The sequence below is a fragment of the Amblyraja radiata genome, chromosome 27 (assembly GCF_010909765.2).
Source record: "Amblyraja radiata isolate CabotCenter1 chromosome 27, sAmbRad1.1.pri, whole genome shotgun sequence".
Classification (NCBI taxonomy): Eukaryota; Metazoa; Chordata; class Chondrichthyes; order Rajiformes; family Rajidae; genus Amblyraja; species Amblyraja radiata.
Window position 1 is genome coordinate 10,873,257 of NC_045982.1, and position 27,842 is coordinate 10,901,098.

Sequence of the window (27,842 nt, forward strand, 5' to 3'; positions counted from 1 at the left end):
TACTGCAGGTACAGTTTCACTAAGGACTTATGAAATTATAAGTGAACATCTCTATTACTCAGATCTTTTCCTAGTGAAGGACAACATACTACTTGCCTTCCTATCTGCTTACTGCACATGCATATTAGCTTGTCGTGACTTTTGAACAAGTACACCCAAGTCCCATTGAAAATTGACATCAAACAATCTCTCAGCATATAGAAAGTAATCTGCTTTCCTGCTTTGTTCACCAAAAGGATAACTTCCGCTAATCCTTCTGTGCATGTAATGGAAAAGGAGTAGTATTGAAGAGTGGGTGGCGGTGGCTGAGATGAGGAAAGAGAGACTTGTGCATGTGAAATAAATGCTTGGAATGTGTCACAACACTTTACAGTCAAAAAAGAGTGTGAGGGCGGCTTCTGTTGAAACATAGGGCATTTAGCAGTAATTATTTTACATGGGAAGATCCCCCTGATGTAATAAAAAACAGAAGGTTTTGCTGGAGAAACTCAGCGGGTGCAGCAGCATCTATGGAGCGAAGGAAATAGGCAACGTTTCGGGCCGAAACCCTTCTTCAGACCTGAACAGAAAAAACAGAGTTCCCTCCAATAGGATCAGCAACTTTACAGACCGTTTTTCAAAGAGTAGGGTAGTTTTCCCCGGCATTACAATGCTCTTCTTTGAAATATTGACAACTATTTTGATATAGCATATTCTGTACCAGCTCTACAAAAGCAATGAGCTAAATTGTTCCGCACACTCCTGGTATCTCTGGTCTCCATCTCAGCAGCTCATAGGCCCGGTCATCTGCCTCCTTCATCCCTGAGCTCAAACATCTGTTCCAGCTGCAGAGCCTGTGAACCAAACCAATCATGAACCATAAGGTAGACAAAAATGCTGGAGAAACTCAGTGGGTGAGGCAGCATCTATGGAGCGAAGGAAATAGGAAACATTGCCTATTTCGTTTGCTCCATAGATGCTGCCTCACCTGCTGAGTTTCTCCAGCATTTTTGTCTACCTTCCATTTTCCAGCATCTGCAATTCCTTCTTAAACATGAACCATAAGGATTGGTCCTTAGGCTCAACTATTCATTGTGTGAGGGACGAAATGCCAAGTTTGCATCTGACATGAAACAAAATGGGAATGTTCACCGTGATGAAGTTGTACAAGGGAATTAGAAACAGAAAATAGGTGCAGGAGTAGGCCATTCGGCCCTTCGAGCCTGCACCGCCATTCAATATGATCATGGCTGATCATGCAACTCAGTATCCTGTACCTGCCTTCTCTCCATACCCCCTGATCCCTTTAGCCACAAGGGCCACATCTAACTCCCTCTTAAATAGCCAACGAACTGGCCTCAACCACCCTCTGTGGCAGAGAATTCCACAAATTCACCACTCTGTGTGAAAAATTGTTTTCTCATCTCGGTCCTAAAAGACTTCCCCCTTATCCTCAAACTGTAACCCCTTGTTCTGGACTTCCCCAACATCGGGAACAATCTTCCTGCATCTAGCCTGTCCAACCCCTTAAGAATTTTGTAAGTTTCTATAAGATCCCCCTGAATCTCAATTATGGAGATGTCGGAGACCTTACATTTGGAAAAAATTAGATTTGTCTTAATTGACAAACCAGAATTATTTATTAGAATATGTTCTCCATTTATAGATTATTTGAAGGGGTAGATTGGACCGGCGAGGAGGCCGGACTGAAACCTGAGCCCAGGACTAGATGAATAGTTATGTTCTCTGACCTATGGACCTATCTCCTAAGTTGTATTATTGATAGTTTATCTTATTTTTCTAAATTCTTTCTTTCTTTCTTTATTTTTCCTATCTATAAATATAAATAAATAATTAGAGGCAATGTTAATATGTAACCGATAAAGGAGGATCCCAGCTACTTTGGTAACTGGGTCCCTGGAAACCTGGATATTTAATAGGGAGGTACACAAAATTGCTGGAGGAACTCAGCGGGTGCAGCAGCATCTATGGAGCGAAGGAAATAGGCAACGTTTCGGGCCGAAACCCTTCTTCAGACTGATGGGGGGTGGGGAAAGAAAGAAGGAAAAAGGGAGGAGGAGGAGCCCGAGGGCGGGCGGATGGGAGGGTGGGAGGAGACAGCTAGAGGGTGAAGGAAGGGGAGGGGACAGCACATAGGGAGGTTAATAGGGAGGTTTCACGGCAGTCAGGTCACGACCCATGACCCGTACTGTTGCTACGCTACTCCAAATGGATTACACGCGATGAACTGCAGATAGGCACTTACCATTGTTTCCAGCATAGCGGGCCCGTTAAAACCCGCTGAAATGGTCAATTTTTGCGCTATAAATAAATATGGAAATTGGGATAAGCGTGTGAGACATTTAGCCTACTTAAGAATTCCAAAAGTGAGGAGAAATTACGGTAGATAAAAGCGAGAGCTGAAGGGACAACAACAGCCAGAGTGCTTGGCGAACATTGGCCGTTTGCTCACTGCATTTCATCAACTAAGGCATTATTTGTGTTTTTTCTTGATTCCTTTGGCATCTAAAAAGTTTCAGAAGTGATAAATCTGACTGTAATTTTTTTTAATTGCCCATGGTTCCCAAGTGGTTTTTTACATACAAAATGAAAACGCATCTGAAGAAAAATTTACAGCCAGATTTATGCAGTGAGCAAACGCTGCAATATTTTCAATGTTTACCAAGCACTTTAGCTGCTGCAGTCCCTTCACTTCTCGCTTCTCTATACCTTCATTTCGCTTCACGTTTGGAATTCTAAAGTTGGGTACATGTCTCTTACACTTACCCCGACTACCACAATTTTTTTCAGCGCAATAATTCAACATTTTGGCTTTTTTTAACAGGTAGGAAAGTAAGCGTTTCTAGCATTAATAACATATACAGGAAGTGACGGATGTCTTCCAGTTGGATTTAGCGGCTCCGTGCGTCGAGCCCTATGACCCAGTGACCTATGGTGCAACCCCCCTATATGTAACCGTTAAACAAAGTCTGTATTGGTTTGGACTATGATATGCAGATGCCTCTAATAAAAATGTATTTAAAAAAAAGATCTCCCCTCAATCTTCTAAATTCTAGCGAGTACAAGCCGAGTCTATCCAGTCTTTCTTCATATGAAAGTCCTGACATCCCAGTAATCAGTCTGGTGAACCTTCTCTGTACTCCCTCTATTTGAACGTGTGAACCAAAGATCATAGAGTATCTTTAGTGTGAACCACACCGCCCTGGGCGCCACCAGTGAGTGACAGCCGTCCCTCGATAGACAACCGCCCTTAGTGACAGCCCCGCCCCCTGCGCCATCCCGCTGGCCCCGCCCTCCGCGCGTCACCCCGCTCTCCTCGCGTCACCCCGCTAGCCCCGCCCTCCTCGCGTCACCCCTCTGATCATGCCCACTATGATGGGCCGTCAGCCCCGCCCCTGCGTCTCCCCGCAGGCCGCGCCCCTTCGGAGGCACCCATTAGCCCCGCCCACCATGCGTCACCCAGCTGGCCCCGCCCTCCCTGTGACAGCTCCGCCCCTAGCGCAGGCTGCGCCAGCTGCACACGCCGGCACTTGCAGCGGGGACTGCGATGGTGAAGCTGCGGGATAAGGTCGCTGCTAAAGCCGCCGCACGAACCAGTCCAGCCAGGGATGTGGTGAAGGCAGAGAAGGATGCGGAGAGCGCCGCTAGTGAGCCGGTGTCGAGGGCCCTGACTCCGAGCAACAGCGTGGAGTTTGCTGAAGCCCGGCGGCGGCTGCTGGAGTTGGAGCGGCGGCAGCTGCGGGTCCGGGAGCTGGAGGTGGGCTTGCAGCAGCTGCACGACATGTTAGTGACAGCCGAGCTGGAGGCAGTGGAACACGGGGAGCTGGTTAACCGCATCCGGATCAGGACTCAGCAGGGAGAGGCCGGACTCGTCGCCCGCAGCCAGAGCATCAAAACCCGCCTCAAATGCAGGGGGCACCGGGCTCCCTTTCTGGTCGCCGCCGCCTTCGGGCTCCGCGGCTGCGTCCCTTGGTCTAGTAAATGAAGCGAGGGGCCGAGTGGCCGCAGGTCGGTGGCGTTGTTCTTTGGGTCCCCGTATCTTATCGACGTGCAGAATGTAAATCAAAATAAAGAAAAATCTAGTTAACGCAGTGACTTTGCGGGAGCGTTGTCTGTATCAAACCTGGGATGTGTAAGCTTTGAGGGTGATTGAGAGGGTGCAGATCGTGTTGTAAATTAAATTTGAAGCGTGTTAGTTTGAGCCTTTCACGGAGGGGTAGGGTGGAAATTGACGCGGTTCACCCGCATACCTATGCTCACAACCCAGCTGCCTTCGTCTTTTCATCCATCGGCTTTAAGACTTTTCCCTGCAGGAACTAATGTAGCATCGCTCACCACCTGCATAACACTTGTTTTTCCAAAATAATAATTTGCCAGTCACGAGTCAATTCCCCCATCACCTTAAGCTGACGTAGTCAGGTATGGTGTGGATCCCTGACCCTCAAGCCAATCTACAATTTTCAGATTGGTTTAAAAACAGCTGTATCTACACTAATTTGGAGGTTAAATGTTTATATTTGTAGAACATCATTGTGATAATGGTTCCAAATATTCTCTCTGTACCAATTTGTACAATTCTGGTTGCCACACTATCTGAAGGGGCACAATAGCACCAGAGGCGTCATGGAGCTGTACAGCACAGAAACGTGCCCTTCAGATCAACTGGTCCATGCTGACCATAATGCCTAACTCATCACACAGTACTGGAAGAACCCATGAGCAAGGCAGCATTAGAAGAAGGGAATGATCGGCTATATCTCAGGTGGAGACCTTTCTTCAGACTGATGGAGCGGCTGGGGGGGTTGGAGATTGCAACCTTCACGTGGTCCGCCCTGTTTCGACAAATGCAATCAACCCGGCGTGCACAATCAAATAGAACAAGTTGTCCGACAACTTTAGGCTGTGCACGCCATACGCAAGAAGAAGATGGAGTGGGTGGGGAGAAAGATAGAAAAGAGAGGTCTGTAATGTTTAACTACACTAAATGAATTTTGCCTGCTTCAGGCAGTTTCTTCTGCTCCTTTCCCAAATGACATTTTAAATGTTGAAATGAACAATATTCTTTAGAGCACATTGTTTCTGAATTTTCCCCATACACCAAGACCAGTAGGTTGTGTGTGATTTCTGGCAAGGGGTGGGAATGCAGTGGGACAGGAGACCCGAAGAGTGCAACTTCAGTTTTAATTGTGACCAAATTGCTGGGGTTTATGATTTTAATTGCACTAATGTGCAGCTTTTGTAGGGTAATTCACCTCTGTAAAATTACCCCTAATGTATCTGGAGTAGATGAGAAAGTAGGATAACATAGAACCAGTGTGAACAGCTTGATGGATGGTTGGAGTGGACTTGGTGGTCTGAAGAGCCTTGTACCTAAAACTAAATGTGTATTGGGAGTAACACATTTGTTAAATTATAGTCCCTATAAAAGTAGAAAATACAATAAATCCACTCTGCTAAATTGGCCATTTAATGCTGGCAAACCTCAACTGTGGAGTAACAATTTAATTTTACAGTTAGCAGCTTCCCACGGGCAATTCATCATCAAAACACAGACAAGAACAGGAGCAACAAACTGTGAGGTTTAAACATACAGTTGGCACCAAACCTTTGGGTTGCTGTGGATGCAATTGCTGACCCATTAATCTCACCACAATGTCTCAGCCAATAACCCATCTGAAGATAATCCCACTGCCATCATTAATAGATTGTACTGACTGACCCCACTGTAGGCTGCAGCTTCGGATCAAGGCTCTCAAGCAACTGCAAATGAGCAACAATCTCCGTCAAAAGACTCAGGCAGGATTTTATACAGAAAAATTCTGATTCATACCCACATCATAACCTAAATTATACTTAACTATTAACAATTCAGCAATGCAGTCACGTATAGAATGGCTGAGAGTGGGAGCAGCTGGTATTTAACTATGGATTCTGGCAGCATCTCAATCACACCAGCTCCTCACTGAGCTATGGGGCTCCTCTTGGTTGAGTTTAACCCTGCAGCTCCTACAGAGCACCTCAAGAAGCATATAATGAAGCACCTCACCCTCTGTATTTGATCGCTATGTAGTTTAAATGAGCAATTAACCAGAAAAGTAATTACTGGGGCAGTAATTGCAAGTAATCAGTGACTAAACCAATTACATTCCGTTTCATCGTGCAATGAGGTTTCTGACCCAATTTTGAGGATTGGAACCAATAATTCCATCCACCCTCATGAAAGCAGCAAATTAGTGACCTTCAGAGTAAATTGATGAATGTGTGATGCCGTGGCGAAGTGAACCTGTTTCCAATCCAGCATTATGTGAGCATTACGTGGAATCTGACAAGACTTGCCTTTGAGCAAAACAGCTTCAATGTGTGATGAATTTGCTTGTTCAGAAATTGATGGGGGTAAGTAAATAAAACAGCGCATTCACTGGCAGCAAATACCGAAGGAATCTGATCACAGTGGGAATATAATGTATTGTGTCTTCCACCATATACCCACTGAAAAGTGTCTTTGTACCTGAGAAATCTACACCAAAATATAGTGACTTGTCATGTCTAACATATTAAAATTTCCACATCTGCCATCTTTATGCCTAAAATAATTTGTTTTGTGTGCAAAATTTTCATTCAGTTCAAGAGAAACCACTTGTGGTAACTCTCACTGAGAGATGTTTTCTCAGGGTTAAATCTCAGCACTAGTCTCAGACGTGGAAGGATAGTTTGCTAACCAAATCCACCAGGCTTGTCAAGTATTCCATTTAATGGCTCTGTGTTAGCCTGCTGCTTTCTCCAGTCACGCACTTGCCAGCATATCAGCCACGACTTCACCCAAAGCAAACCCTTCTCCTCTATCACAACCTACAACTAACTTCCAATCAAATACCCAATCTCAGAGGAAGATTAAAAATTAGAATGAGATCTCTGAATTCACACCTTACAGCTCCATCATCAACAATGCTGCATTTATGCAAAGCTGGTAACAATACTTAAAAGCACATACGTTGCACCAATTTATCCAATGGCGCAGGCAGCAAAAAATATAGAAGTCCACGTCGCATATTCTCGCTAACCTTCACTCAAAGATGACATTAACCCGAGCTCCTGAATGGACTGAGATCTGAATCTGCAACACAATCTTAAGGAGGATTCCAATGAGGGAACACTGGGCATTCCAAGTCCTGGAAAGCAGATGGTTGTCACGCAATCAGTGCTGAAGGAGAAGCGGTGAAGCAAACAGCCAGGAAGTGGAGAATCAATGGAGTGCATGAGGGCAGGGAGATGGGAGTGAAGAGGAATGGGGTTTAGGGACAGGAGAGCAGCGAGTGTTGGGGGGGGGGGGGGGGGTTTGAGAAGAGGGAAGTGGGTGCTGTGGAAGTGGACCAAGGTAAGTGAGAGTTGGCAGTGTAATGAACTGACCAAATGTGTGTGATGTATGTGGGACAAGACCCATCCAGATTGTTTACATGCGTATGCCGAGGTATTTCCAAACCAGACCCCATACATTACCATGGTCAATGTCAATCTCATAGCGAATATTAATGGATGCTTCTCACGATCTTACATCAGCACAGACGGTGCATCAAGATTCCATTGTTTGGACATGTCTAGTTTCACATCTTGTGCATACTATGACTGGGCAGAGGTGGAATAAGGGCCATAAGTATGTTATACAAGGACCCGATCAAGGACAGAAACACTCTACATCCAAATTTAAAACTGCAACAGGAAATATTGACTTAAACTGTTGACCCCAGGTCTGTTAAAGGAGTTTGCTTGACCACAGTATTACTGTCTGTTTGTTGTTGATGGACTGTCACCACAAAGGGACTGAATGTGATAGAAGAAGCATTTATACAAACTGAAAGCAGCATCTAAACAATTTACAAAAGGTTCTGCTTATCAAACGTGTCTTTCTCAGTCACCAGAAACAATTTTGTCTCCTCTGTGTCTCAGGTCAGGTCTGACCCGGTCAGCTGTTCACTATAGGGCTGCAACATCGCTGAAGCTTCTGCAGACTGGTATAGGGTCCATCCATATGAGAGTGAGATAGACGTTGGAAAGGATGTAAACCCTATCATTGCTTCTTGAACATGGCTTATGCGTAGCTGAGGACAGTGTAGTGTTTCAGCCACAGACACTAAACAGATGGTTGCTTGCCGGTCTGCCCCAAGTACGCTATTTTTCACATTGCTTCTTAACTTGGCCGGCACTGCACCTGGCCTTCAGTGTTTTCCTCATCATCCGAGGCCATCCCACTGTTGGTCAGTCCAGTGATCCTGTATCCCATGTTTAAAAGCATTACTTCTAGAGGGTCTGCATTCATTCGCCGTTGGTTTGCCTGTGAAGCTCCTTCCATGTCCTCAATTACTCTCTCATTTTGATCTTCACTCTGGAAAAGAAAAAAAAGTTACTAACCATTAGAACGGTTCCTTAGGTTAATACGCGTGTCCATTATGATGGGCAAAAGATACATTGCAACACAGTGTTGGATTTTTTTTTCTATCGCCATCTCAAATTCAGAGATTGTTGCCATGAGCAGTGCAAGTTGAGGTACTTTCCAGTGCAGTGCCGATTTGTTGCAGGTTAATAATACCAGTTGCAGGAAAGAAGATATCACTATCCCTGTGTTGCCATTTAAGTGAATTTAAAACTGATACCACTTGCATATAAAAATCAGTAGGTTTACTCAGTAGCCATTTACTGCCTTGACATCAAATTTGCACTTGAATTTGCTCCTTCAACACACACTCTGTGCTTGTTTTGCCCTAGATTCAATTAGCTTCCTTTTTAAAAAAAAATGTAATTTAAACTCAGAATGGATTCAAGTCAGTCTCAAACTTCACATAATCTAATTAAATGGCCTACTGATATCAAAGAGGATTGGTTTTAATTGAATAAAACTATTTTCTGTTTGACTTCCCCACAGGTCCTCTACACCTGTCCCACCAAAACATAATTTCTGTGTCAAGTCTTCACTGTTCTCTTTTTGTCTTGCTTACAGCTTGAAAACCTTAAAGGGCCTGGCCCACTTGGCTCTTTCGCGTGCTATTTACGCGACCTGCTAGCGGGTGGGTAGCGCGGGGACGGGCGCGTGGAGGAATGTGGACTTGGTCCTGCACAAAATCTTTGCGCGCCACCGGCCTGTCGCATAATTGACGGCCAAAGTGGGACAGGTCAAGACCCTGGTGCGTTGCAACGTCTCACCTCCAACAGCAGCAGGCAAACGATCGTCGAACTCAGCCTGGGGCTCACGTCTGTTGCGGATCCGGATCCGCCCCAACTAATACTCCCAGAGCGGGGCCAAGAAGATTGAAGAGACACAAAATGCAGGAGTAACTCAGCGGGACCGGCAGCATCTCTGGAGAGAAGGAATGGATGACGTTTCGGGTCAAGACCCTTCTTTCAGACTGAAGAGGAGTCTCGACCACAAAAATCATCCATTCCTTCTCTCCAGAGATGCTGCCGGTTCCGCTGAGTTACTCTGGCATTTTGTGTCCATCTTCAAATGACGTCACGTGCTCCAGGCGGCTGTCCGGGCGCATGATGACGCGCGCGACTCTCGCGGAACCGTCGCGCCTCAACGCGACGACAAGGTCGCGTAATTAGCGTGCCAAGAACACGTAAGTGAGACAGGGGCTTTAATCTATGAAACATATTGTTTGGCAAAATTGGGAAGATCAATGACTCGTGTCATTTAATAAATATTACAATCAAAGTAGGCTCTTTTGTTTATGTGCGCTCACGAGCTTTCTCCCAAGTTACATCACCTCCCTCACTCAGCTTAACCTATTCCTTTCTCCCTTTAAGTGCATCAGCACTGCTTGTCTCATTCAATCTCCAGAATTTGTTTCTGGAATTTAATAATTAATTTTGCCATCTTGCACAGACATTGTGGCCTATTGCTGTGCTGTTCTATGTAAAACTCATTTAAATCTATTTTTTAAAGAACTGATTGAGCAAATAGTACTTGGTTCCCCTTGTTGATGTTAGTTGGGCTAATGTTTAGTTAGTAGGTAGCTCTCATTCAGTCTGCTATAGCCCTTGAACTTTGCAAGTTTAATGTGTGGTTAGGACGTTCTCTGACCCTATGATGAATTAACCATTTGAAACCATTCAGTAGCCCGGTCGATCTCTTTGTGTTCATACCTCTGGTCTTGGACTCCAGAGACGAACCACAGGATCAATGCCGCTTGTTGCGAGGAAGCAGTGCCTTGGGTGTGGTTGCAGACAGTTCACAATCGACTCATCACCCTGTAGAACACGAACAAGGTTTGTCGTCTCTTTCTCCCAGATGAAAAAGGATCCATCGTCGGAACCACTGACAATGTACTGACCATTACTGAAAGGAAAGATGAACCATTTGCCACATGAAAAGGGAACAATTTTAATTATAATCAAAACATGGTCTGTTTTTCCACCCCCTCCACTGAAGTACTGAAATAATAAGCCTCCCCATTCCTGCAGTTGCTACATCTTTACATCCAATTACCCAGCCACTATTACTATCAGCAGCTCCCCCAACTACTATTTATAAAACACCTTTGGATTTATCTTAATATTGTCGGTCAGATTTCTCATTACCTCTCTTTGCCTTCCTAACTTTGTTTTTAAGCATCTCCCGACACTCTTGACAGGCCTCCACTGACATTAGGTCCCAATACATTATATGCTTCCTTTTTTTCTCATTATCCAACCTCAATATTTCTTTACATCCATGGTTCCCTATGCTTGACACCCGTCTTTTACCCCTTGCTGGTACAATGGCCTTGAACTCTTGCTATTTCTCCTTTGAATGCTTCCCACAGAGCAAATGTAGACTTGCCTACAAATAGATCTTCCCAATCCACCTTTGCTGGGTCCTCCCTTATGCTAATGAAATTGGTCTCACCCTGGTTTAAGACCTTAATTATTGGTCCATCCTTTAAAACAGTTTAAGATATATGGTGTAATGGTCACTATCTCAATACAATACAATACAATACAATACTGTTTTATTCGTCACATTGCACATAAAGTGCAAGTGAAATTAATTTGCTGATAAAATGTTCTACCAACACTCACTCCATTTGACCAGATATATTCCCCGAGATATAGTCCAGTAATGTTACTTGCATCTTTGGTCCATCTAGATATTGTATCAAAAAGTTTTCCAGAACGCAACTCAAAAAATGTGCCTCTTGGACGCATTTAATACCAAAGTAATCCCAGTTAACATTTGGAAATTTAAATTTGACAGTATAATAACCCTATTTGCATCACAGCTTCCCGATATCTGCCTAAGTATTTGTTTGTCTATCTTCTGTTGACTGTTGGGAGGTCTGTAATGCACTCCCAGTGACAACACCCTTGTTTTGTTTCTAATCTCTATCCATATGGTCTCATTTGAAGAACTTCCACGATATCCTCAATATGGTAGTAATGCAATCTTTGACTAATAGCGCAATACCTTCTCCCCTTTTACATTGATTCTCATGTAAAGACCAGTAGGTCCATCACAACTATCTAGAAGGTTAAGGTAAAATCACCGGGACAAAATGAGCATCGACAGCTAGTTTAGAGCTTCTTGGAAAATGCCCTTCCTGCCCCATTGTAGTATAATGTTCCAAGTTGCTTTACATATATGTTAATGAAATTTAACAAAGGAATGAATTAAACAAAAATATGTAGGTGCAAAATGTTTCTTAGCAAGTGAATTAGAAAATGTTTAGAGGAGGCACTCCATAATTTGGGACTATACAGCTGGAAGGCACAGCTGCCAAGAATGAACCATTGAAAATAACCATTGTGCTAAGGGCAAAAAAGGATTGTGGGATGGAGGAATTTCCTAAGAAAGGGAGGGAATTTGCCAAAGAAAAGTTTGAAAGCAAGGATGAGAATATAAAAAAACAAAGAGAATGCCAATCTGGCAACAAACAATGCAGATGGGACATGCTGCTGACAGATAGATGGAAGATAGACACAAAACGCTGGAGTAACTCAGCAGGGCAGGCAGCATCAAGGATCCAGAATGGTGAGAAGGAATGGGTGATGTTTCACGTCGAGACCCTTCTTCAGACAGACGCTGCCTGCCCCGCTGGGTTACTCCAGCATTTTGTATCTATCTCTGACAGATAGATGGACTCGGGTTTGTGGAAGATAAAAGATGTCAGAGCACCAGACTAATCATGTCTGGAGGTCACAAGGATGTGGTTAAAGTGCTTAACCAAAACCCTAGTAATTTAGATTCCAAATAATTTATGGTAATAAACACTCGGGTGCAATGAAATTCCTTGTTCATATGAAGCTCACAGAGTAAACAGTATATATACAGCAATGATACATACAACAATAAATATGAGTGTCAAAAAACAAGATCATTGTGCCAAGTAGTGCAAAAGAATATTAAAGTACAACAACAGAATAACTGAAATGATGTAGAGTTAAGAATAGGAGTATATGCTAGCACTTCTGGAAATGGGGTGTGAAAGAGGTAATTGATTCAGAAGTTAGATGCAGCGGGAAAGAAGCAGTTTTTAAGTTTGGATGTCCGAGCTTTCAAGCTCCTCTATCTTCTCCCAGAAGGTAGAGGAGAGAAAAGGGAATGTCCAGGGTAACAGGTATCCTTGATGGATACAAGCAGTTCTGGAGAGTAACCTCTGGAACTGAAATCACAAATGTTGTCATATTTGCAGTTCGCACTTAAAAATATGTATATTTCTGCTTGAAATCTAACAAAAAACAATTGTATCCTTCCACCAGGGTCACGCACGATTGGCAGCCCTGCCAACAGTCTGTCTGTTTTTTCGTCTTTTACATTTTTTAATAGTGTGTTTTAAAAGTCTGTGTAAATGTTCTCCGGTTTGTTTTATGTGGGGGGAGGGGAGGGGGTTGGGGGAAAACTTTTTTTCAGTTTCTTACTTTGTCGGAGATGCGATTATTTTCCGGGTCACATCTCCAGCCTACCATCGATGGAGCTGGAGGCCTCCTTTGACTGACTGTGCCCCACCGCGGGGCGGGACTTAACATCGGAGCCGATCCCTTGCCTGGGATCGTTCCAAACCGCGGCCGGCAGACTCATCATCAAAGGCTCGCAATCTCCAGAGAGGCTAGTCGGGAGCTCCAACGACGCAGACTCGACCAGCCCTGACCCGGGGTCCAATCGCCGGTGCGGGGGAGCTAACATCCCCTCAATTCAGGAGCTGATCGCCCAGATGCGGAGGGCCCGTCCACCGGCTACGGGAGTCAAGATCGTCCCGTCAACGGAAGGATCGAGGCCCCCGATCGTGGGAGAGCAAAGAAGGGAAGAGATTTGAACTTTTTTTTGCCTTCCATCACAGTGAGGAATGTGGAGGAGTCACTGTGGTGGATGTTAATGTTAAAATATATTTTGTGTGCTCCGTTGCTTTTTATTTGTATGACTGACTTGGCAAATGAAATTCCTTGTATGTTGCAAAACATACTTGGCTAATAAAGTATTATTGTGATTGTGATCTTGGGAATATTTTACAAAATAGTGCATAGCACTGAAAAACAACATTTTGCTGCAATTTAGTGACCAATATACTAACAGCTCAGTTAAAAAAAAGCCTTTCATAAACCTTGGTGCTTGTATGCAAATTATAAAATTACCTTCCAAAAAAGTTGGCTTCTTTTATGTCAGTGGTGGTATTACAGTGGCCACAATAGCGTGATTTGTAGTCATAACCTCGCTCTCTCAGAATCACCTCATCATCAGAGATGGAATCTTTCCTGCCACTTGATCGGATACGGATTGGTGTTGTAGATCCTGTCTTTTTCTCATCAGCTGCAAAAAAAGAAATAAATTCAAATTTCCCTCATCTCTGTTCTAAATGGCTTACCCCTTATTCTTAAACTGTGGCCCCTGGTTCTGGACTCCCCCAACATCGGGAACATGTTTCCTGCCTCTAGCGTGTCCAAACCCTTAATAATCTTATATGTTTCACAGAAACACAGAAACACAGAAAGTAGGTGCGAGAGTAGACCACCAGGTCCGTCGAGCCCGCACCGCCATTCGCTCATGGCTGAACACTAAACAGACACACTTACCCACAAACAGTAGACACAAGACACAGAACACAAGACACTACCCTCCCCTTCATACCGCTATCACCCCTCTCCACCCCAAGAACCGCGTGATCTCCTGGGGGAGGCAAAAAACCGGATAAAAACCCAGGTCCAATTCGGGGAAAAAAATCCGGGAAATTCCTCTCCGACCCCAATCCAGGCGATCGACACTTGTCCAGGAGATCACTCAGGTCTTACTATACTAACCATACCTAGGTCCATATCCGTGCCCTCTCCCCGTAGCCCCTTATCCCCTCGGCAGCTAAAAAACCATCTATTCTAGACTTAAATATATTTAACGTTTCTGCTTCCACTGCTCCCTGGGGCAGTGAATTCCATAAATTAACCACCCTCTTGGTGAAGAAGTTCTTCCTCATCTCAGTTTTAAAAGAGCCCCCCCTTATTCTGCAACTATGTCCCCAGTTCTAGTTTCCCCGATCATTGGGAACACCCTCGGTGCATCCACCCGATCAAGGCCCCTCACGATCTTATATGTTTCAATGAGATCGCCTCTCATTCTCCTAAACTCCAAAGAGTAGAGCTCCAGCTTACTTAACCTTTCCTCATATGTCAATCCCCTCATTGCAGGAATTAATCTTGTAAACCTTCGCTGCACTGCCTCCAGGGCTAGTACATCCTTCCTTAAGTATGGACCCCAGAACTGTACACAGTATTCCAAATGTGGTCTCACTAATACTGTGTACAGCTGCAGCAAGACCTCCGTGTTTTTATACTCAATCCCCCTAGCAATAAAGGCCAAAACTCCATTGGCCTTCCTGATTGCTTGCTGCACCTGCATACTGACCTTTAGTGATTCATGTACTAATACCCCTAGATCCCTTTGCGTTGCATTGCAACGCAGCTCCTCCTCATTTAGAAAATAACTTGCCCTATCATTTTTTTCCCCAAAGTGAATGACTTCACATTTATTAGTATTAAATTTCATCTGCCAAGTTGTTGCCCACTCACCTAGCTTATCTATATCCATTTGCAGACTCTTCCTATCCTCCTCATCCCCAACTTTTCCTCCCATTTTTGTATCGTCCGCAAATTTTGATATATTACACTTGGTTCCCTCCTCCAAATCATTTATATAAATTGTGAACAACTGGGGTCCCAGCACCGACCCTTGCGGAACCCCGCTAGTTACCGGTTGCCATCCCGAGTATGAACCATTTATCCCCACTCTCTGCTTCCTATTTGTCAGCCAATCCTCTACCCATGCTAATATATTACCCCCAATCCCATAATTTTTTATTTTTAGCAATAGTCTCTTATGTGGCACCTTGTCAAAAGCCTTTTGGAAGTCCAAGTATACCACATCCACCGGTTCCCCTTTATCCACCCGGGTTGTTACTTCCTCAAAGAATTCGAGCAGATTCGTTAAACAGGATTTCCCCTTCACAAAACCATGCTGGTTCTGTCCGATGAAGTCATGTTTATCCAAGTGCCCCGTTAGTGTTTCTTTAATAATTGTCTCTAACATTTTACCCACCACCGATGTTAGACTAACCGGTCTATAGTTACCCGCCTTCTGTCTACTTCCTTTTGTAAATATAGGTGTTACATTGGCCATTTTCCAATCCACTGGGACCGTTCCTGCCTCCAGGGAGTTTTGGAAAATTATCACCAATGCATCCACAATCCCCACCGCCATCTCCCTCAAGACCCTTGGACGTAATCCATCAGGCCCAGGGGATTTATCCTCCTTCAGTCTCATTAATTTCCCTAATACCACCTCCTTGGTGATCTTAATAGTATTTAGCTCCTCCATTCCTACCGCCCCCTGTTTATCCAGCGTTGGAATATTTTTTGTGTCTTCTATGGTGAAGACTGATACAAAATACTCGTTTAATGCCTTTGCCATTTCCATGTTCCCCACCAACAACTCTCCAGTCTCACCCTCCAATGGACCAACGTTCACCTTAGCCACCCTTTTTCTTTTTATATAGCTATAAAAACTCTTACTATTAGTTTCAATACGATTCCCTCTTATCCTTCTAAACTCCAGAGTATACAAGCCCAGCCACTCCATTCTGTCAACATGTAACAGTCCCGCCATCCCGCCAATTAACCTCTTGAACCTACGCTGCACTCTCAATAGCAAGAATGCCCTTCCTCAAATTTGGAGACCAAAAACTGCACACAATACTCCATGTGTGGTCTCACTAGGGCCCTGTACAACTGCAGAAGGACCTCTTTGCTTCTATACTCAACTCCTCTTGTTATGAAGGCCAACATGCCATTTGCTTTCTTCACTGCCTGCTGTAACTGCATGCTTACTTTCAGTGACTGATGAACAAGGACCCCCAGATCTCGTTGTACTTCCCCTTTTCCCAACTTGACATCATTCAGATAATAATCTGCCTTCCTGTTTTTGCCATCAAAGTGGATAACCTCACATTTATCCACATTAAACTACATCTGCCATGCATCTTTCCACTCACCAAACTTTTCCAAGTCACCCTGCATTCTCATAGCATCCTCCTCACAGTTCACACTGCCACCCAACTTTGTGTCATCTGCAAACTTGCTAATTTTACTTTTAATCCCTTCATCTAATTCATTAATATATATTGTAAATAGCTGCGGTCCCAGCACAGAGCCTTGCGGTACCCCACTAGTCACTGCCTGCGATTCTGAAAGGGACCCGTTAATCCCTACTCTTTGCTTCCTGTCTGCCGACCAATTTTCTATCCATGTCAGCACTCTACCCCCCAATACCATGTGTTCTAAATTTCCCTACTAATCTCCTATGTGGGACCTTATCAAATGCTTTCTGAAAGTCCAGGTACACTACATCCACTGGCTCTCCCTTGTCCATTTTCCTAGTTACCTCCTCAAAAAATTCCAGAAGACTAGTCAAGCAAGATTTTCCCCTTCGCAAATCCATGCTGACTCGGACCGATTAACGGACCACTTCGCATGTTTATGGAATGTGGGAGAAAACACAGTCACAGGGAGAATACACAAATTCCACACCGACAAATGGATGTAGTTTACAAAACAGTCTTTAAATCACGTGTGAAGTATGCTTATACATAACTTGAGACAGAACTTCAAATCGCTTGGAGTTGCATGAAAACTAGATGTACCTGTTTAGAATCACTGGGTAACCAGAAAATGGTGTTGGGTGCACTTCAAAAAGTTTCAATTCTGCCTCCTCAGCCCAGATTATGCACCCATCATCATGACTCTATAACAGCCAGATCATCAAAAATTCATACACATACCTCACCCTACACTAGATATCCATTGGGCATCACTCTTGCTGACCTCCATTGACCTCATCCCCCTAACAACCACAAATATAATATTTTTATCCTTGGGCATAAATTCTTACATAGATTTGTTTTCAATTTCCAACAATTTTCTTTCATCACTCATGAATCACACAAACAATAGACAATAGGTACAGGAGTAGGCCAAACGCTGGCCTCCTGTTTGATCTGCAGCAACATTTTAACCCGTATGCCCTCACTCATGAAGATAAAGTTGAAGGACTTCTTTGGCACCTCCACCTGTGTCTGGGGCTCATGACAGCTGTCAATAAAGTCCATGTTTAGTAGGAGCTACCATTCCTTGTTTCCGTATACTGACCATTAGGTTTTGTATAACCGTCATTCCATTGGTTGAATTCCTATTTCACTTTATACAAATATGGATTAAAAATGATACCACATGGAAGTCTGATTGTGGTGGTGGAACAATGGCACACTGGGGATAGCAGGGTTGTTGGGACTTACAGTTATCAGTCTTTGCAAAGAGCACTGCCTTGATGTCTCGGTCTAGTGCATCACAGGCGCTGCTATGGGCTTGTTCAGGAAAACGGCCCTTAAAGTCATCAAGGCACTCCAAAGCCTCAGCAACATACTTCAACTCAAACAAACAACGTGCCAGACGGAAATGGGCCTTCAGGTGGGAGGGATTCAAAGAAATTGCTTTCAGACAGTCTCTGAGAGCATCGTAATGGTCTCCATCCCTGAAAGAGAAGAAAGGATAGCTATCAGATGCTGGACGTACTAGGGTAAAAACTAATGTGCCATTCTTGCATAGGACATTTAGCTTGCTTTATTTTAAAATAGAACCACAATCCTGACACAATGATTCAAAATAGACCCACAAAAGGTATACGATTTTCAAACAGGCACAAGACATTTTATATATAGTGTGCTGATTATACTCAGAAAGTTCATTTAAAATTTGAGAATGTTTAGTATCAGCAACAAATAGAGAAACTTCAGTAATTAATTGTTCTGGCGTTCAGGCTTGTTGGGCGGATGGCATGGATTTAGAAGCTTCAAATGCAGTCAATATAAGAGTGAACAATTCACTTGCAGATTCGACTTTATGGTAGTAATCTAACTACGTCTATGATGGATTACAGCCGGACCACAACTTTCAGTCTTAGTTACAGTATTAGATTGAAGATAGACACAAAAAGCTGTAATAACTCAGTGCGCCAGGTAGCATCTCTGAAGGAAAGGAATAGGTGACATTTTGGGTCGAGATATTAAGATATTCTTCCTTCAGATATTAAGCTGCTGTACTCTGAAATGCAAGGCCAGTTATAAAATATTTTTAGCAAATGATATACAAAATTATTTTTGGATTTCTTTGAATATCCTACTTGTTGGAGGCCATTTTGAATCAGGGAACCTGGATAGATGTTCCATCCCAACCAATAGTTTACACAAGCTCCAACACTATTGGGCAACTTGGAAGGGCATACTCCTAGCTTTGAAGTTGTACAATTATGTGATTTGCTAATTGAAGTGTGATGTAGAGTTATAAGTTAAGCCAGTCTGTCCAGGGGTTCCTTTTCCGAACACCACCCAGCAAGCAATTCCTTGACGCCAACTCTATGATTTACTAACTTACTGTAACCGTGGGGATGCAATTCATGCCTTCCCACTGTCTCTGGTGTCTCAAAAAGTCCTTCCAAGTAGCTACTCACTTGCACCTGCCAATTTAATGTATTGCACTCAGTGTTGACAACATGAGTAATTTGGCAAACTGGAGCTTGGCAGAGGAAGCTTAAAATTAATTACCCTTGCTGTTTGGACCCAACTGTCTTCCAGCACCTCCACCCGTCCAAATCCCATCTGTTAACCAGCAAGGGAAGAGCCTCCAGACAGTATTGCATGATAGGAAGCATTCAGCCTGACCTCTATACTAGTTTAACGAATAAGCAATCCACTCTCCTGCCCTCTCCCCTTTGCGCTGCAATTTCCGTTATGATACTTTTGCAACTTTCTTTTGAGTGCTACACTTGAACTACTCTCCACCACCACATCTGGAAGTGCATTCCAGGCCTTGCCCACTTGCCATGCGAACACGACACACCACTCCACATTTTTAGCATCTTGCATCTCACTTCCCTGTCTTAAAAAATAACTTTTACATTCACAGAAAAGTGGAAAAAAACAAACATGGAATAGATTTCATCTCACTGCAGTGATGAGGAATTCAGCAGAGGCAAAACAAAATGGCATATCTATTTAATACAGCTTACAGTTCGCTAGATACTTAGACAGCTCCAGTGGTGGAGCAGGAACGTTCCATACCATTTGCGCTTCATGAAGGCTGCGGCTCTGTTACCATAAAGCATGGGGTTTCGGGCAGCTTGCTGAATGGCCTTGCTATAAAGCTGAATAGCCTGTGTCCATTGTTGCAGAGAGAAGGCATCGTTTGCTTGTTGTTTGAGCTTCTCTAAATGTGGTGACAATTCAGAGGGAACACTGCAAAGAGAAAAGTCAATGTGCAGAACAAGAGAGTGCACTAAACTTCTACAATAAAAGACAAAATCTCCATTTATTACTTTTAAAATCCACAAATTTTGCTCAGTTCTGGGCTCTGCATCATACTACAGAGAGACTGGCCAAGGTTGAAACACATGCAGTAGAGTCAAGCGTATTTATCATATACACCGGATCTGAATAAGAACAATGATATTCTTATTTACTGAAGCTTTAGAGGCACACTAGATGTACCAATAAAACGATATTCAATAAATTAATTTTAATTAATATAAAACTGTCACAGGATGGTCATGGAACTTTATTCTTGGTAGATCCCAGTACTGTAAATTCAATGCAATCCTTACCATTCAAGGTGAATGATTTCTTACCTACTTTGTGGCCATGCCTCTGATAGCCTGAAGCCATTACTGTGAAGGTGGATTCCATTTGTAACTCCATTAGCCATTGATTTTCCATTCTGTAAATCTACAGGGTGAGAGAGGGAGGGCAGAATTGTAATTTTGGAACAACTGTAAATATATAAAATTGTGGCTGCGAACTTGAGATATTTCTGCCAAGCTAACCACTGTCCGACTATACAATGTTTCCATGTTTCTATTTCTCCCATCCTTTCTTGCCAGTCAGATGCCTCCTCCTTTCCCCCCTCAAATCTCAAATAATCCACCATTTGTCATTTATCATCCAAGATGCTTTATTCCTTTTTTGGTGCATTTTTTCTCTTTTTCTCTCAGTCTTATTTTTTAATGCTGAAAATCTGTACAATTGAGTTCCTAAGTGGTAGATTTTAGGGTTATTGAGCAGCTTCACGTTCATTTAATTTCCAGATTTCCAGCACCAGCAGTATTTTGCTTTTCATGGACGAGTTCAGGAAGAGGAAGTCTGGCATATCTTGTAACACTGTAATGCAACATGACACTTGCTACTTGATAGAGAGAGAAAACAAAAAATCCTTGTGGGATGGTAAGGCATTCTTACACCAGAGAACACATACACTCACTGCCACTGGGCAGCCCAGGATACAGATGAGTGATGTATCAACATACCAGATTAAAAAGTCATATGGCAAATGCAAAATGAAAGATAAGCAGAAACTGAATACAAAAAGAGCAACAGGTAAAGAATCATAAGGTTAGTAAGTATGTAATTTCCCCCCAAATGGGAGCTGAAATGGGTCTACAATCCTCTTTTGAATATAAAATCAGCTCCTCCGTTGACAAGTTAAAATACAACTTCAATATTGCAAGGAATGCAAGTTATCAAACCCTCACCATTCAGCATTATTATTTGCTTGCAAAGCCCTATAACTTTGGAAATCTACACCTTGCAATGTGGTTTTCAAATGAAAGCTATTTATTTGGTACACAAAAATGCTGGAGAAACTCAGCGGGTGCAGCAGCATCCAGATGCTGCTGCACCCGCTGAGTTTCTCCAGCATTTTTGTGTACCTTCGAGTTTCCAGCATCTGTAGTTCCTCCTTAAAAGCTATTTATTTGTCCAGAACAAGTGAGTTAATAGTGATATTAAACACTTGTTCCAGAAATCTGTTCCACAAATCCAGTACTCAAGGGAAAAAATTGTTTTAAACAAGTGTCTTCATCCAATACTTCATCACTGTTCATATCCACTACTGCTAGACTCACATTCCAGTTTTCACGATTATGTTAATATCCATCTTGCATTCTTAAAAATACATTTTACATTGTTCAGTTAGACTAACAATGTCTAGCTACTCCTGGTATTCTCATAATTTCAGGTTAAAGGTACACAGGATCATTACTTCAGGCACCTTACCATTGCCCTGGCAGAATATAGTAAACAACTAAAAGGCAACTGCTGGTAGTATACTGCCAATGGTTTCCGTGCTGTCTCCAACCATGTATTTTTCACATGTTATATGTTCAAACCTGGCACCATCTACGAGAAGAATCATCTATTATACCAACAAGGGATAAGTAAGAAGTATAATGGATACTCATTGGTTACCTAGATAAAAGAAGCTGTATTTTTAGTTTAATTTGAGATACAACGTGGATACAGGCCCTTTGGTCCACGTTGACCAAATATCACCCGTACACTAGTTCCATCCTACACTCCAGGGACAATTTACAGAAACCAATCAAACTACAAATCTGCACACCTTTGGAATGTGGGATGAAATCAGGAATGTTCAACTGGGGAAAATCCACAGTCAAAGGGGGAGCGTTCAAACTCCGTATAGGCAGTACCCTTAGTCAGGATCAACACCCTAGTATCTGGCGCTGTACGACAGCAACTCTACTGCTGTGCCACTGTCTAACACCAAGTTAGACAGTGTCCTAACAACAGGTGTCCTTGAGACTCTTGAAAGGCGCCCATAAATAAAATTTATTATTATTATTATTATTATTATTAACACCAAGGTAGAATAATTGGCTAGCTGAATGTCAATGCCGTTATATTCACAGCCTAGACAAAGCCAGCGCACAAAAGCTATGATGCACGTTAGGACAGATATAATGCATCAAATTCCCAAATTTCCTGCAATATTGTTGCCATGTGCCCTTAATAGTAACATTTACAATCCACTTGCAAAGTCTGATCCAGGCTACAGTGACAAAAAAGTATGGCACACAGTTTCTTGCAAACTGGGAAGGCAAATAAAAGGAGTCATCTGCCACAATCCTATCATAATCCTTTGGCACCATCCACACAAACCGTTTTTGCATCGGAACTAGCCACTGAGAAAATCTCAGGAACCATCACGCTCAGAGTCTCAGACTTTGCAGGAATGGAAGCCACCCCTTGCTCTGGTGCAAAGGACACACCATCCCTGCACCTACCACAGACATCACACATCGGGGGTAACTTACCATTGGAGTGGCACTTCTTGGGCAGCAAGAATGTGTAGGGCTTTTGCTTATTCGTTAGATCAAACAAATAAACCTGCAAATAAAATAAATTAATTTACTTGCCGTAGATATCTTTGCATTTTGGTTCTAAAACCTAACCAGTTTTGAAGATTCTCACACAAAAATTAATTAAATTATCGTATATTGCAACAAAACTTCACAGGCAACTTGGCAAGTGAAGAGCAGAATCATGGGTGGAATGTTTTGGCTTTACTGTAGTTCTTCTAAAACTAGACGGGGGAATAAAAAAGGAAAACGGATTAACAGAAAAAGGCATAATTGCATAATGTAAAGCCAATCCAATTAAGGATCCACCTTCAGCAAGAATTAACTTGTGCTAAACTTTGAGTGTGCCCCAAGCTAAATATTTTACTGCAAGACGATAGGGATTATAATTACTAGCTGGACCACACCTGTGAAGATGATGCAACAAGGAAGATGGGATCTGAGAATGTGTTTTCTTCCACTGATCTCTGCTACTGGTCAGTACTGAGTTGTCACATAAACCTGCAGCAAATGTTGCCACATTGCCATTTCAAAATTCTGCTTAATTACAATTTACAACTCATCAACTATATGTGTAAATTTTGGCCCAAGATGCAAACAGTCCCAGCGTGTCAGATACACTGATTTGCCGTGGGTTTGCCTTTTAGTTAGTGCCTTTCAGAGACACAAAATATTCATCAACACATCTCCAGGTCACCATGCTAATATAAACCGTGAAATTCTGTTACCCACCTCATCATTATCACAGCTTGGATCTGGCTGGAGGTGAAAGAATAATATTCTATTCTATTCCAGTTCCCTGCTCATTGTCTTCCTCACCCCTCCAGCCATCTTGTATTGGGTGGGCTGCAATGCAAATGGCTTAAATATTGATCCACCACTTGCTGGGATGCCTTTCGACATAGGGAGACATTACACTCTGTCAATAAGTGCAGGAGTAGGCCATTCGGCCCTTCGAGACCGCCATTCACTGTGATCATGGCTGATCACCCCGTTCCTGCCTTCTCCCCATATCCCTTCACGCCTCTATCTTTAAGAGATCTATGTAACTCTCTCTTGAAAGCCTCCTACCTGCTCTCCTCCCATGTTGACCAGGAGCTCAGTTCCATCAGGATTGAAGGCCACATACGTGGCCACGAGCACTCGAAGTCGATTATTATAATCCGGTTGTTTTACCGGCAGGTGACCTGAGGGAGAAGAGGGAGAACTAGCCAGAGGATACATAATAAAAGCATAGTTTAGCAAATCATTCTACAGTCAGCAAGTCGAAAGTTTCAGTGATCGGAAGCTATTGATTTCACATAGCTTCATTCTTGATTCAAGCATGATCTACTGGATTTTGATCAGAAATGAACATGAACAATTAGTCAGCCATCTGCGATAACCAAAAAAGGGGGCCATTACTGAATTTGCAGGCACCAAAAGCTGTTCTCAAGCCTTTCCCCCCCATTCATTTGTTCTTTAAAAACACAGTGGAATGGTTTACACAAAAGATACCGTAATATGTGGTATTCGGAACATATCACACACATTCCAAAGATGGAACTAGAAAAAGGATCCCAGTTTTATGAAGTGGACTCTAAAAACGTGACAGAATAGGTGAAAGTCACCTTTTCCAACAGGGTTAGATACTGTGATTAACAATGACTGTCCGGTTAGGGTATGCTGATTCACACTAAACTTGAAGAAATCTATGCATCACCAATGCAGAAAGGTGCAAGTGGATCAAACTATTGTTACAAAGCAAACACAGTTTTTCAATATGCTACTCTTCACCTGACTAACAAAAGGTCAGCATTCCCCCTGCCATCTGCCTTAGTTTCATCTTGAGGTTGATATTTCCGAATAAATATCTCTAGGACCCATCAGGTGTTGATGGGTCAGATATTAGATTTTAATATATATATATATTAATGTATTTCAGATAATCAGATATTAATGTTTACCAGAAAATAATCAGATATTAATGTATCTTTTAGATCAGTCAAATCAAAATCTTGGAAACATGGAAAAGGAAATTGCATGGTGCGTACCTGCTACATAATACTGAACAGCTCCATCTGGCACAGATTTGTACCTGTCACAGAATGTTTGCACTCCAGGCGCTGAGCTCGGTTTTACTGCTTTTCTATAAACAGAAACAAGAAAAAATTGCACACACCAGTTGGAGAGAGAGAGGGGCAGACGGAACAAGGCAGGGAAAGCAGAAGAATACTTTCCTCTGGCCTGGTGGAGTGCGGTCTCAACAACATCGGATGTTTAACACAATGCAAGGCAAAGCATTGTTATCCCATTCACTCTTCTAATCCTGTCGCTGATGCAGGGTCTCGACTGAAAACATTCATCACCTCTCTGCCTCCACAAATGTTGCCTGACATGCAAAGTTCCTCTACCTACAGTGCCCTCCATAATGTTTGGGACAAAGACCCATAATTTATTTATTTGCTTCTGTACTCCACAATTTGAGATTTGTAATAGAAAAAAAATTGCATGTGGTTAAAGTGCACATTGTCAGATTTTATTAAAGGCCATTTATACATTTTGGTTTCATCATGTAGAAATTACAGCTGTGCTTCTACATAGTCCCCGCATTATGCTGATCCGTGCAATCCCTTGTAGTGGTTGACTATGCTGCTCAAAAAGCCTAGCCAAAAACATATACACGCACACATACACACAGGTATAATAAACTCTCAGCGTTTACTTTGTTAAATGCTTGCTTTTTACTCAACATAAAAGGGCCCTAGTTTGGGGTTCTTTTAATGATTGTACAGATGGCAAAGAATTCTACAAAATAAAAAAGGAAATTAGTAAATAAATAAAGACTATGGCCTGCTTTAGCTGAATAAAAAGGATTACATATCAGTATTAATACTTACTCTGGAGACCCATTTGTTACTTATCTATTCTACTGAATGTAATTAATGGGACCATCAACCAACAATGAATTATTAAAGTCAAAGGACTATTGCATTAGAACAGAAACAGGTTTTTTAAGGAGACAACAGTTGCAACAAGTGCCTAGTAGGAACACATTCTAGCTTGTTTATTACAGGTTCACTATCTGGCATGCTAGATGAGTAGGACGTTATATTCCTAAGAATGCACATACCGGGGTAAAGGGATTTCCAGAAGCATTGATTGAGTTAGCAGGAATTCATCTTGAAAATGTGTCTTTTAGGAATTGACCAACTGAAAGGAAAGTGTTTAAGAAGCGAAGGAAATAGGCAACGTTTCGGGCCAAAACCCTTCTTCAGACTGATGGGGGGTGGGGGGCGGGGAGAAGAAAGGAAAAAGGAGGAGGAGGAGGAGGAGGAGCCCGAGGGCTGAGGGATGGGAGGAGACAGCAAGGTCTAACAAAATTGGGAGAATTCAATGTTCATGCCCGCAGGAGAAAAAGGTTGTCATTAAGAACAGACATGATAGTTTACTAATCCCCAAAGCATGACATAAAAAGAGTGGGATTTTGTTGGAGTCATATAGAAGTCATAAGAAACTAAGATAAGCGAGATTGGAGTTTCAAGACATTTCACTAAAACTGTGCAAAGCTAAAACAAAAATGAAATGTATTATTCAGAACTGCCAACCTTTCTGTTGAAAATTGAGCTGGTGACATGTATATAGCCTTGGTGTTATTAAGTACTTCTTGATCCATTTTGGGCAAATAATAATCTTGCTTAAACATTACTGAACCCGAATGAGATTATTCTGAATTCAGTAAAAAATCTATATTGCACAGCTCTCAGTGAGGACAACATTCGGCTTAAACGTGATTCTCTGCTCCAGTATTGTCTCTGTAACGAAGCAAAAAGGCAGCTTATGCTCCAAAACCAAAATCTAGCCACGCAGGTACAAGAAACAGGTTCTGCCTTCAAATTAATGACAGACCGTCCAAGGCAAGGCCGAAGAACTGGGGAGCGGAGACAATATACCTGTGAAAAGAGCACCAAGGCAATCTGGTGATTCCTTGAGGAGAATGGAGTATGTTTACATAACTAACTCATTTAATTTCAGAATAACTTATTATTTTACAGGATTAACCCTAAATGAAACATGCCACTGAATCTTTTATGTTCTGTAAAAGATGGACATTCACAGGCAGCTCTTGCGCAACCCAAATTTTCATCACCTCCAAGAGTGATGTTAGGACAGTGGCAAAAAACAGTCGTACCAGCTGCGAAGAATGGGTTCCACCTCAGGCAGGATCTCAAAATGTACAATATTTAAGCAGTTGAATCAAATATTAATCTCATTATCCCAGCTACTTCATTGTATTTACCTGTGATTGTGAATCATGCGAACGTCATAGAGACGCACAAAGGGCCCACTTGCCCCGACAGCCAGATAGTTGTTGTTTTGAGGATTAATGGCCAGGCACTTGGCCTCCACATGTTGTCCGCAGTATTCCGTGAGATCCACCAATATCTGTGAGCGCTTGCTGCTCTCCCTTAGATCATACTGTCTACAGTAGAAATACATTAACTGCATATTAATGTGACGCAAAGGTAGCTTGTATACTATCAGGTCTATCAGGTCATAGCTTCATCCTTCCCATGCAAAGATTTCTGGATTTTACACTTGTGCCTAGAATTGTACTCTCTTATCAATAGCTCTTTTATTGCTTGGCATGCATTCATCTGTTCATGCTTCAAATTGCCTTCAATGCCGTTTCTAACCCTTCCCTTAAGATGTCCGACTATTTTGTTATCTCTTTCGAGGTTCTGGGCTTGTTCTAATTACGTTTGAGTGGAAGTCTTGGGATATTCCTGTTGTAGGCACGGAATGAAAGCTGCTTCAGGATTGAAAGGGGCCTACATGGTGTGGAACTGGCATATCTCCAACTGAAAACATTCTGATTTTCGATTGTGTGATGAAAATATCTGTCAAGTGGTGATCGGGAAGACATGGAAACTAATCACTGCAAAGGCATAATGAAGCCAAAACACACTTTCTTAAAACTGCACGTGTGGTGAATTATAAAGATAACAGCTGTAAGTGGAGACAAAAGCAGCATAAACAATGCACCAAATGGCCTGTCAGTCACAACTATGATGGGGATAATTGTAGGATCAGAGCAATTGGGATCACGATTGGGACTCCTGTGGGTCCCACAGACCCCGTGGGATGTAAA

At 42.7% G+C, this 27,842-nt stretch overlaps 1 protein-coding gene across 2 annotated transcripts in view; it reads right to left on the reverse strand.

Annotated features, from left to right (window-relative positions):
* Window positions 1–5,448: 5,448 nt before the first annotated feature.
* wdtc1 (WD and tetratricopeptide repeats 1) overlaps window positions 5,449–27,842 on the reverse strand; it is a 40,779-nt gene continuing 18,385 nt past the window's right edge. The window contains exons 7-16 of one of the 2 annotated variants that reach the window (XM_033045104.1): window positions 26,991–27,173; window positions 24,745–24,839; window positions 23,783–23,898; window positions 22,667–22,739; window positions 20,186–20,282; window positions 19,623–19,796; window positions 17,802–18,037; window positions 13,600–13,774; window positions 10,138–10,330; window positions 5,449–8,380 (exon numbers count right to left, since the gene is read on the reverse strand). In XM_033045104.1, the coding sequence (XP_032900995.1) occupies window positions 8,186–8,380; window positions 10,138–10,330; window positions 13,600–13,774; window positions 17,802–18,037; window positions 19,623–19,796; window positions 20,186–20,282; window positions 22,667–22,739; window positions 23,783–23,898; window positions 24,745–24,839; window positions 26,991–27,173 (1,537 nt within the window). In that variant the 3' untranslated portion in view covers window positions 5,449–8,185. The remainder of the gene's footprint in view (window positions 8,381–10,137; window positions 10,331–13,599; window positions 13,775–17,801; window positions 18,038–19,622; window positions 19,797–20,185; window positions 20,283–22,666; window positions 22,740–23,782; window positions 23,899–24,744; window positions 24,840–26,990; window positions 27,174–27,842) is intronic. The other variant, XM_033045105.1, reaches the window with a different exon arrangement.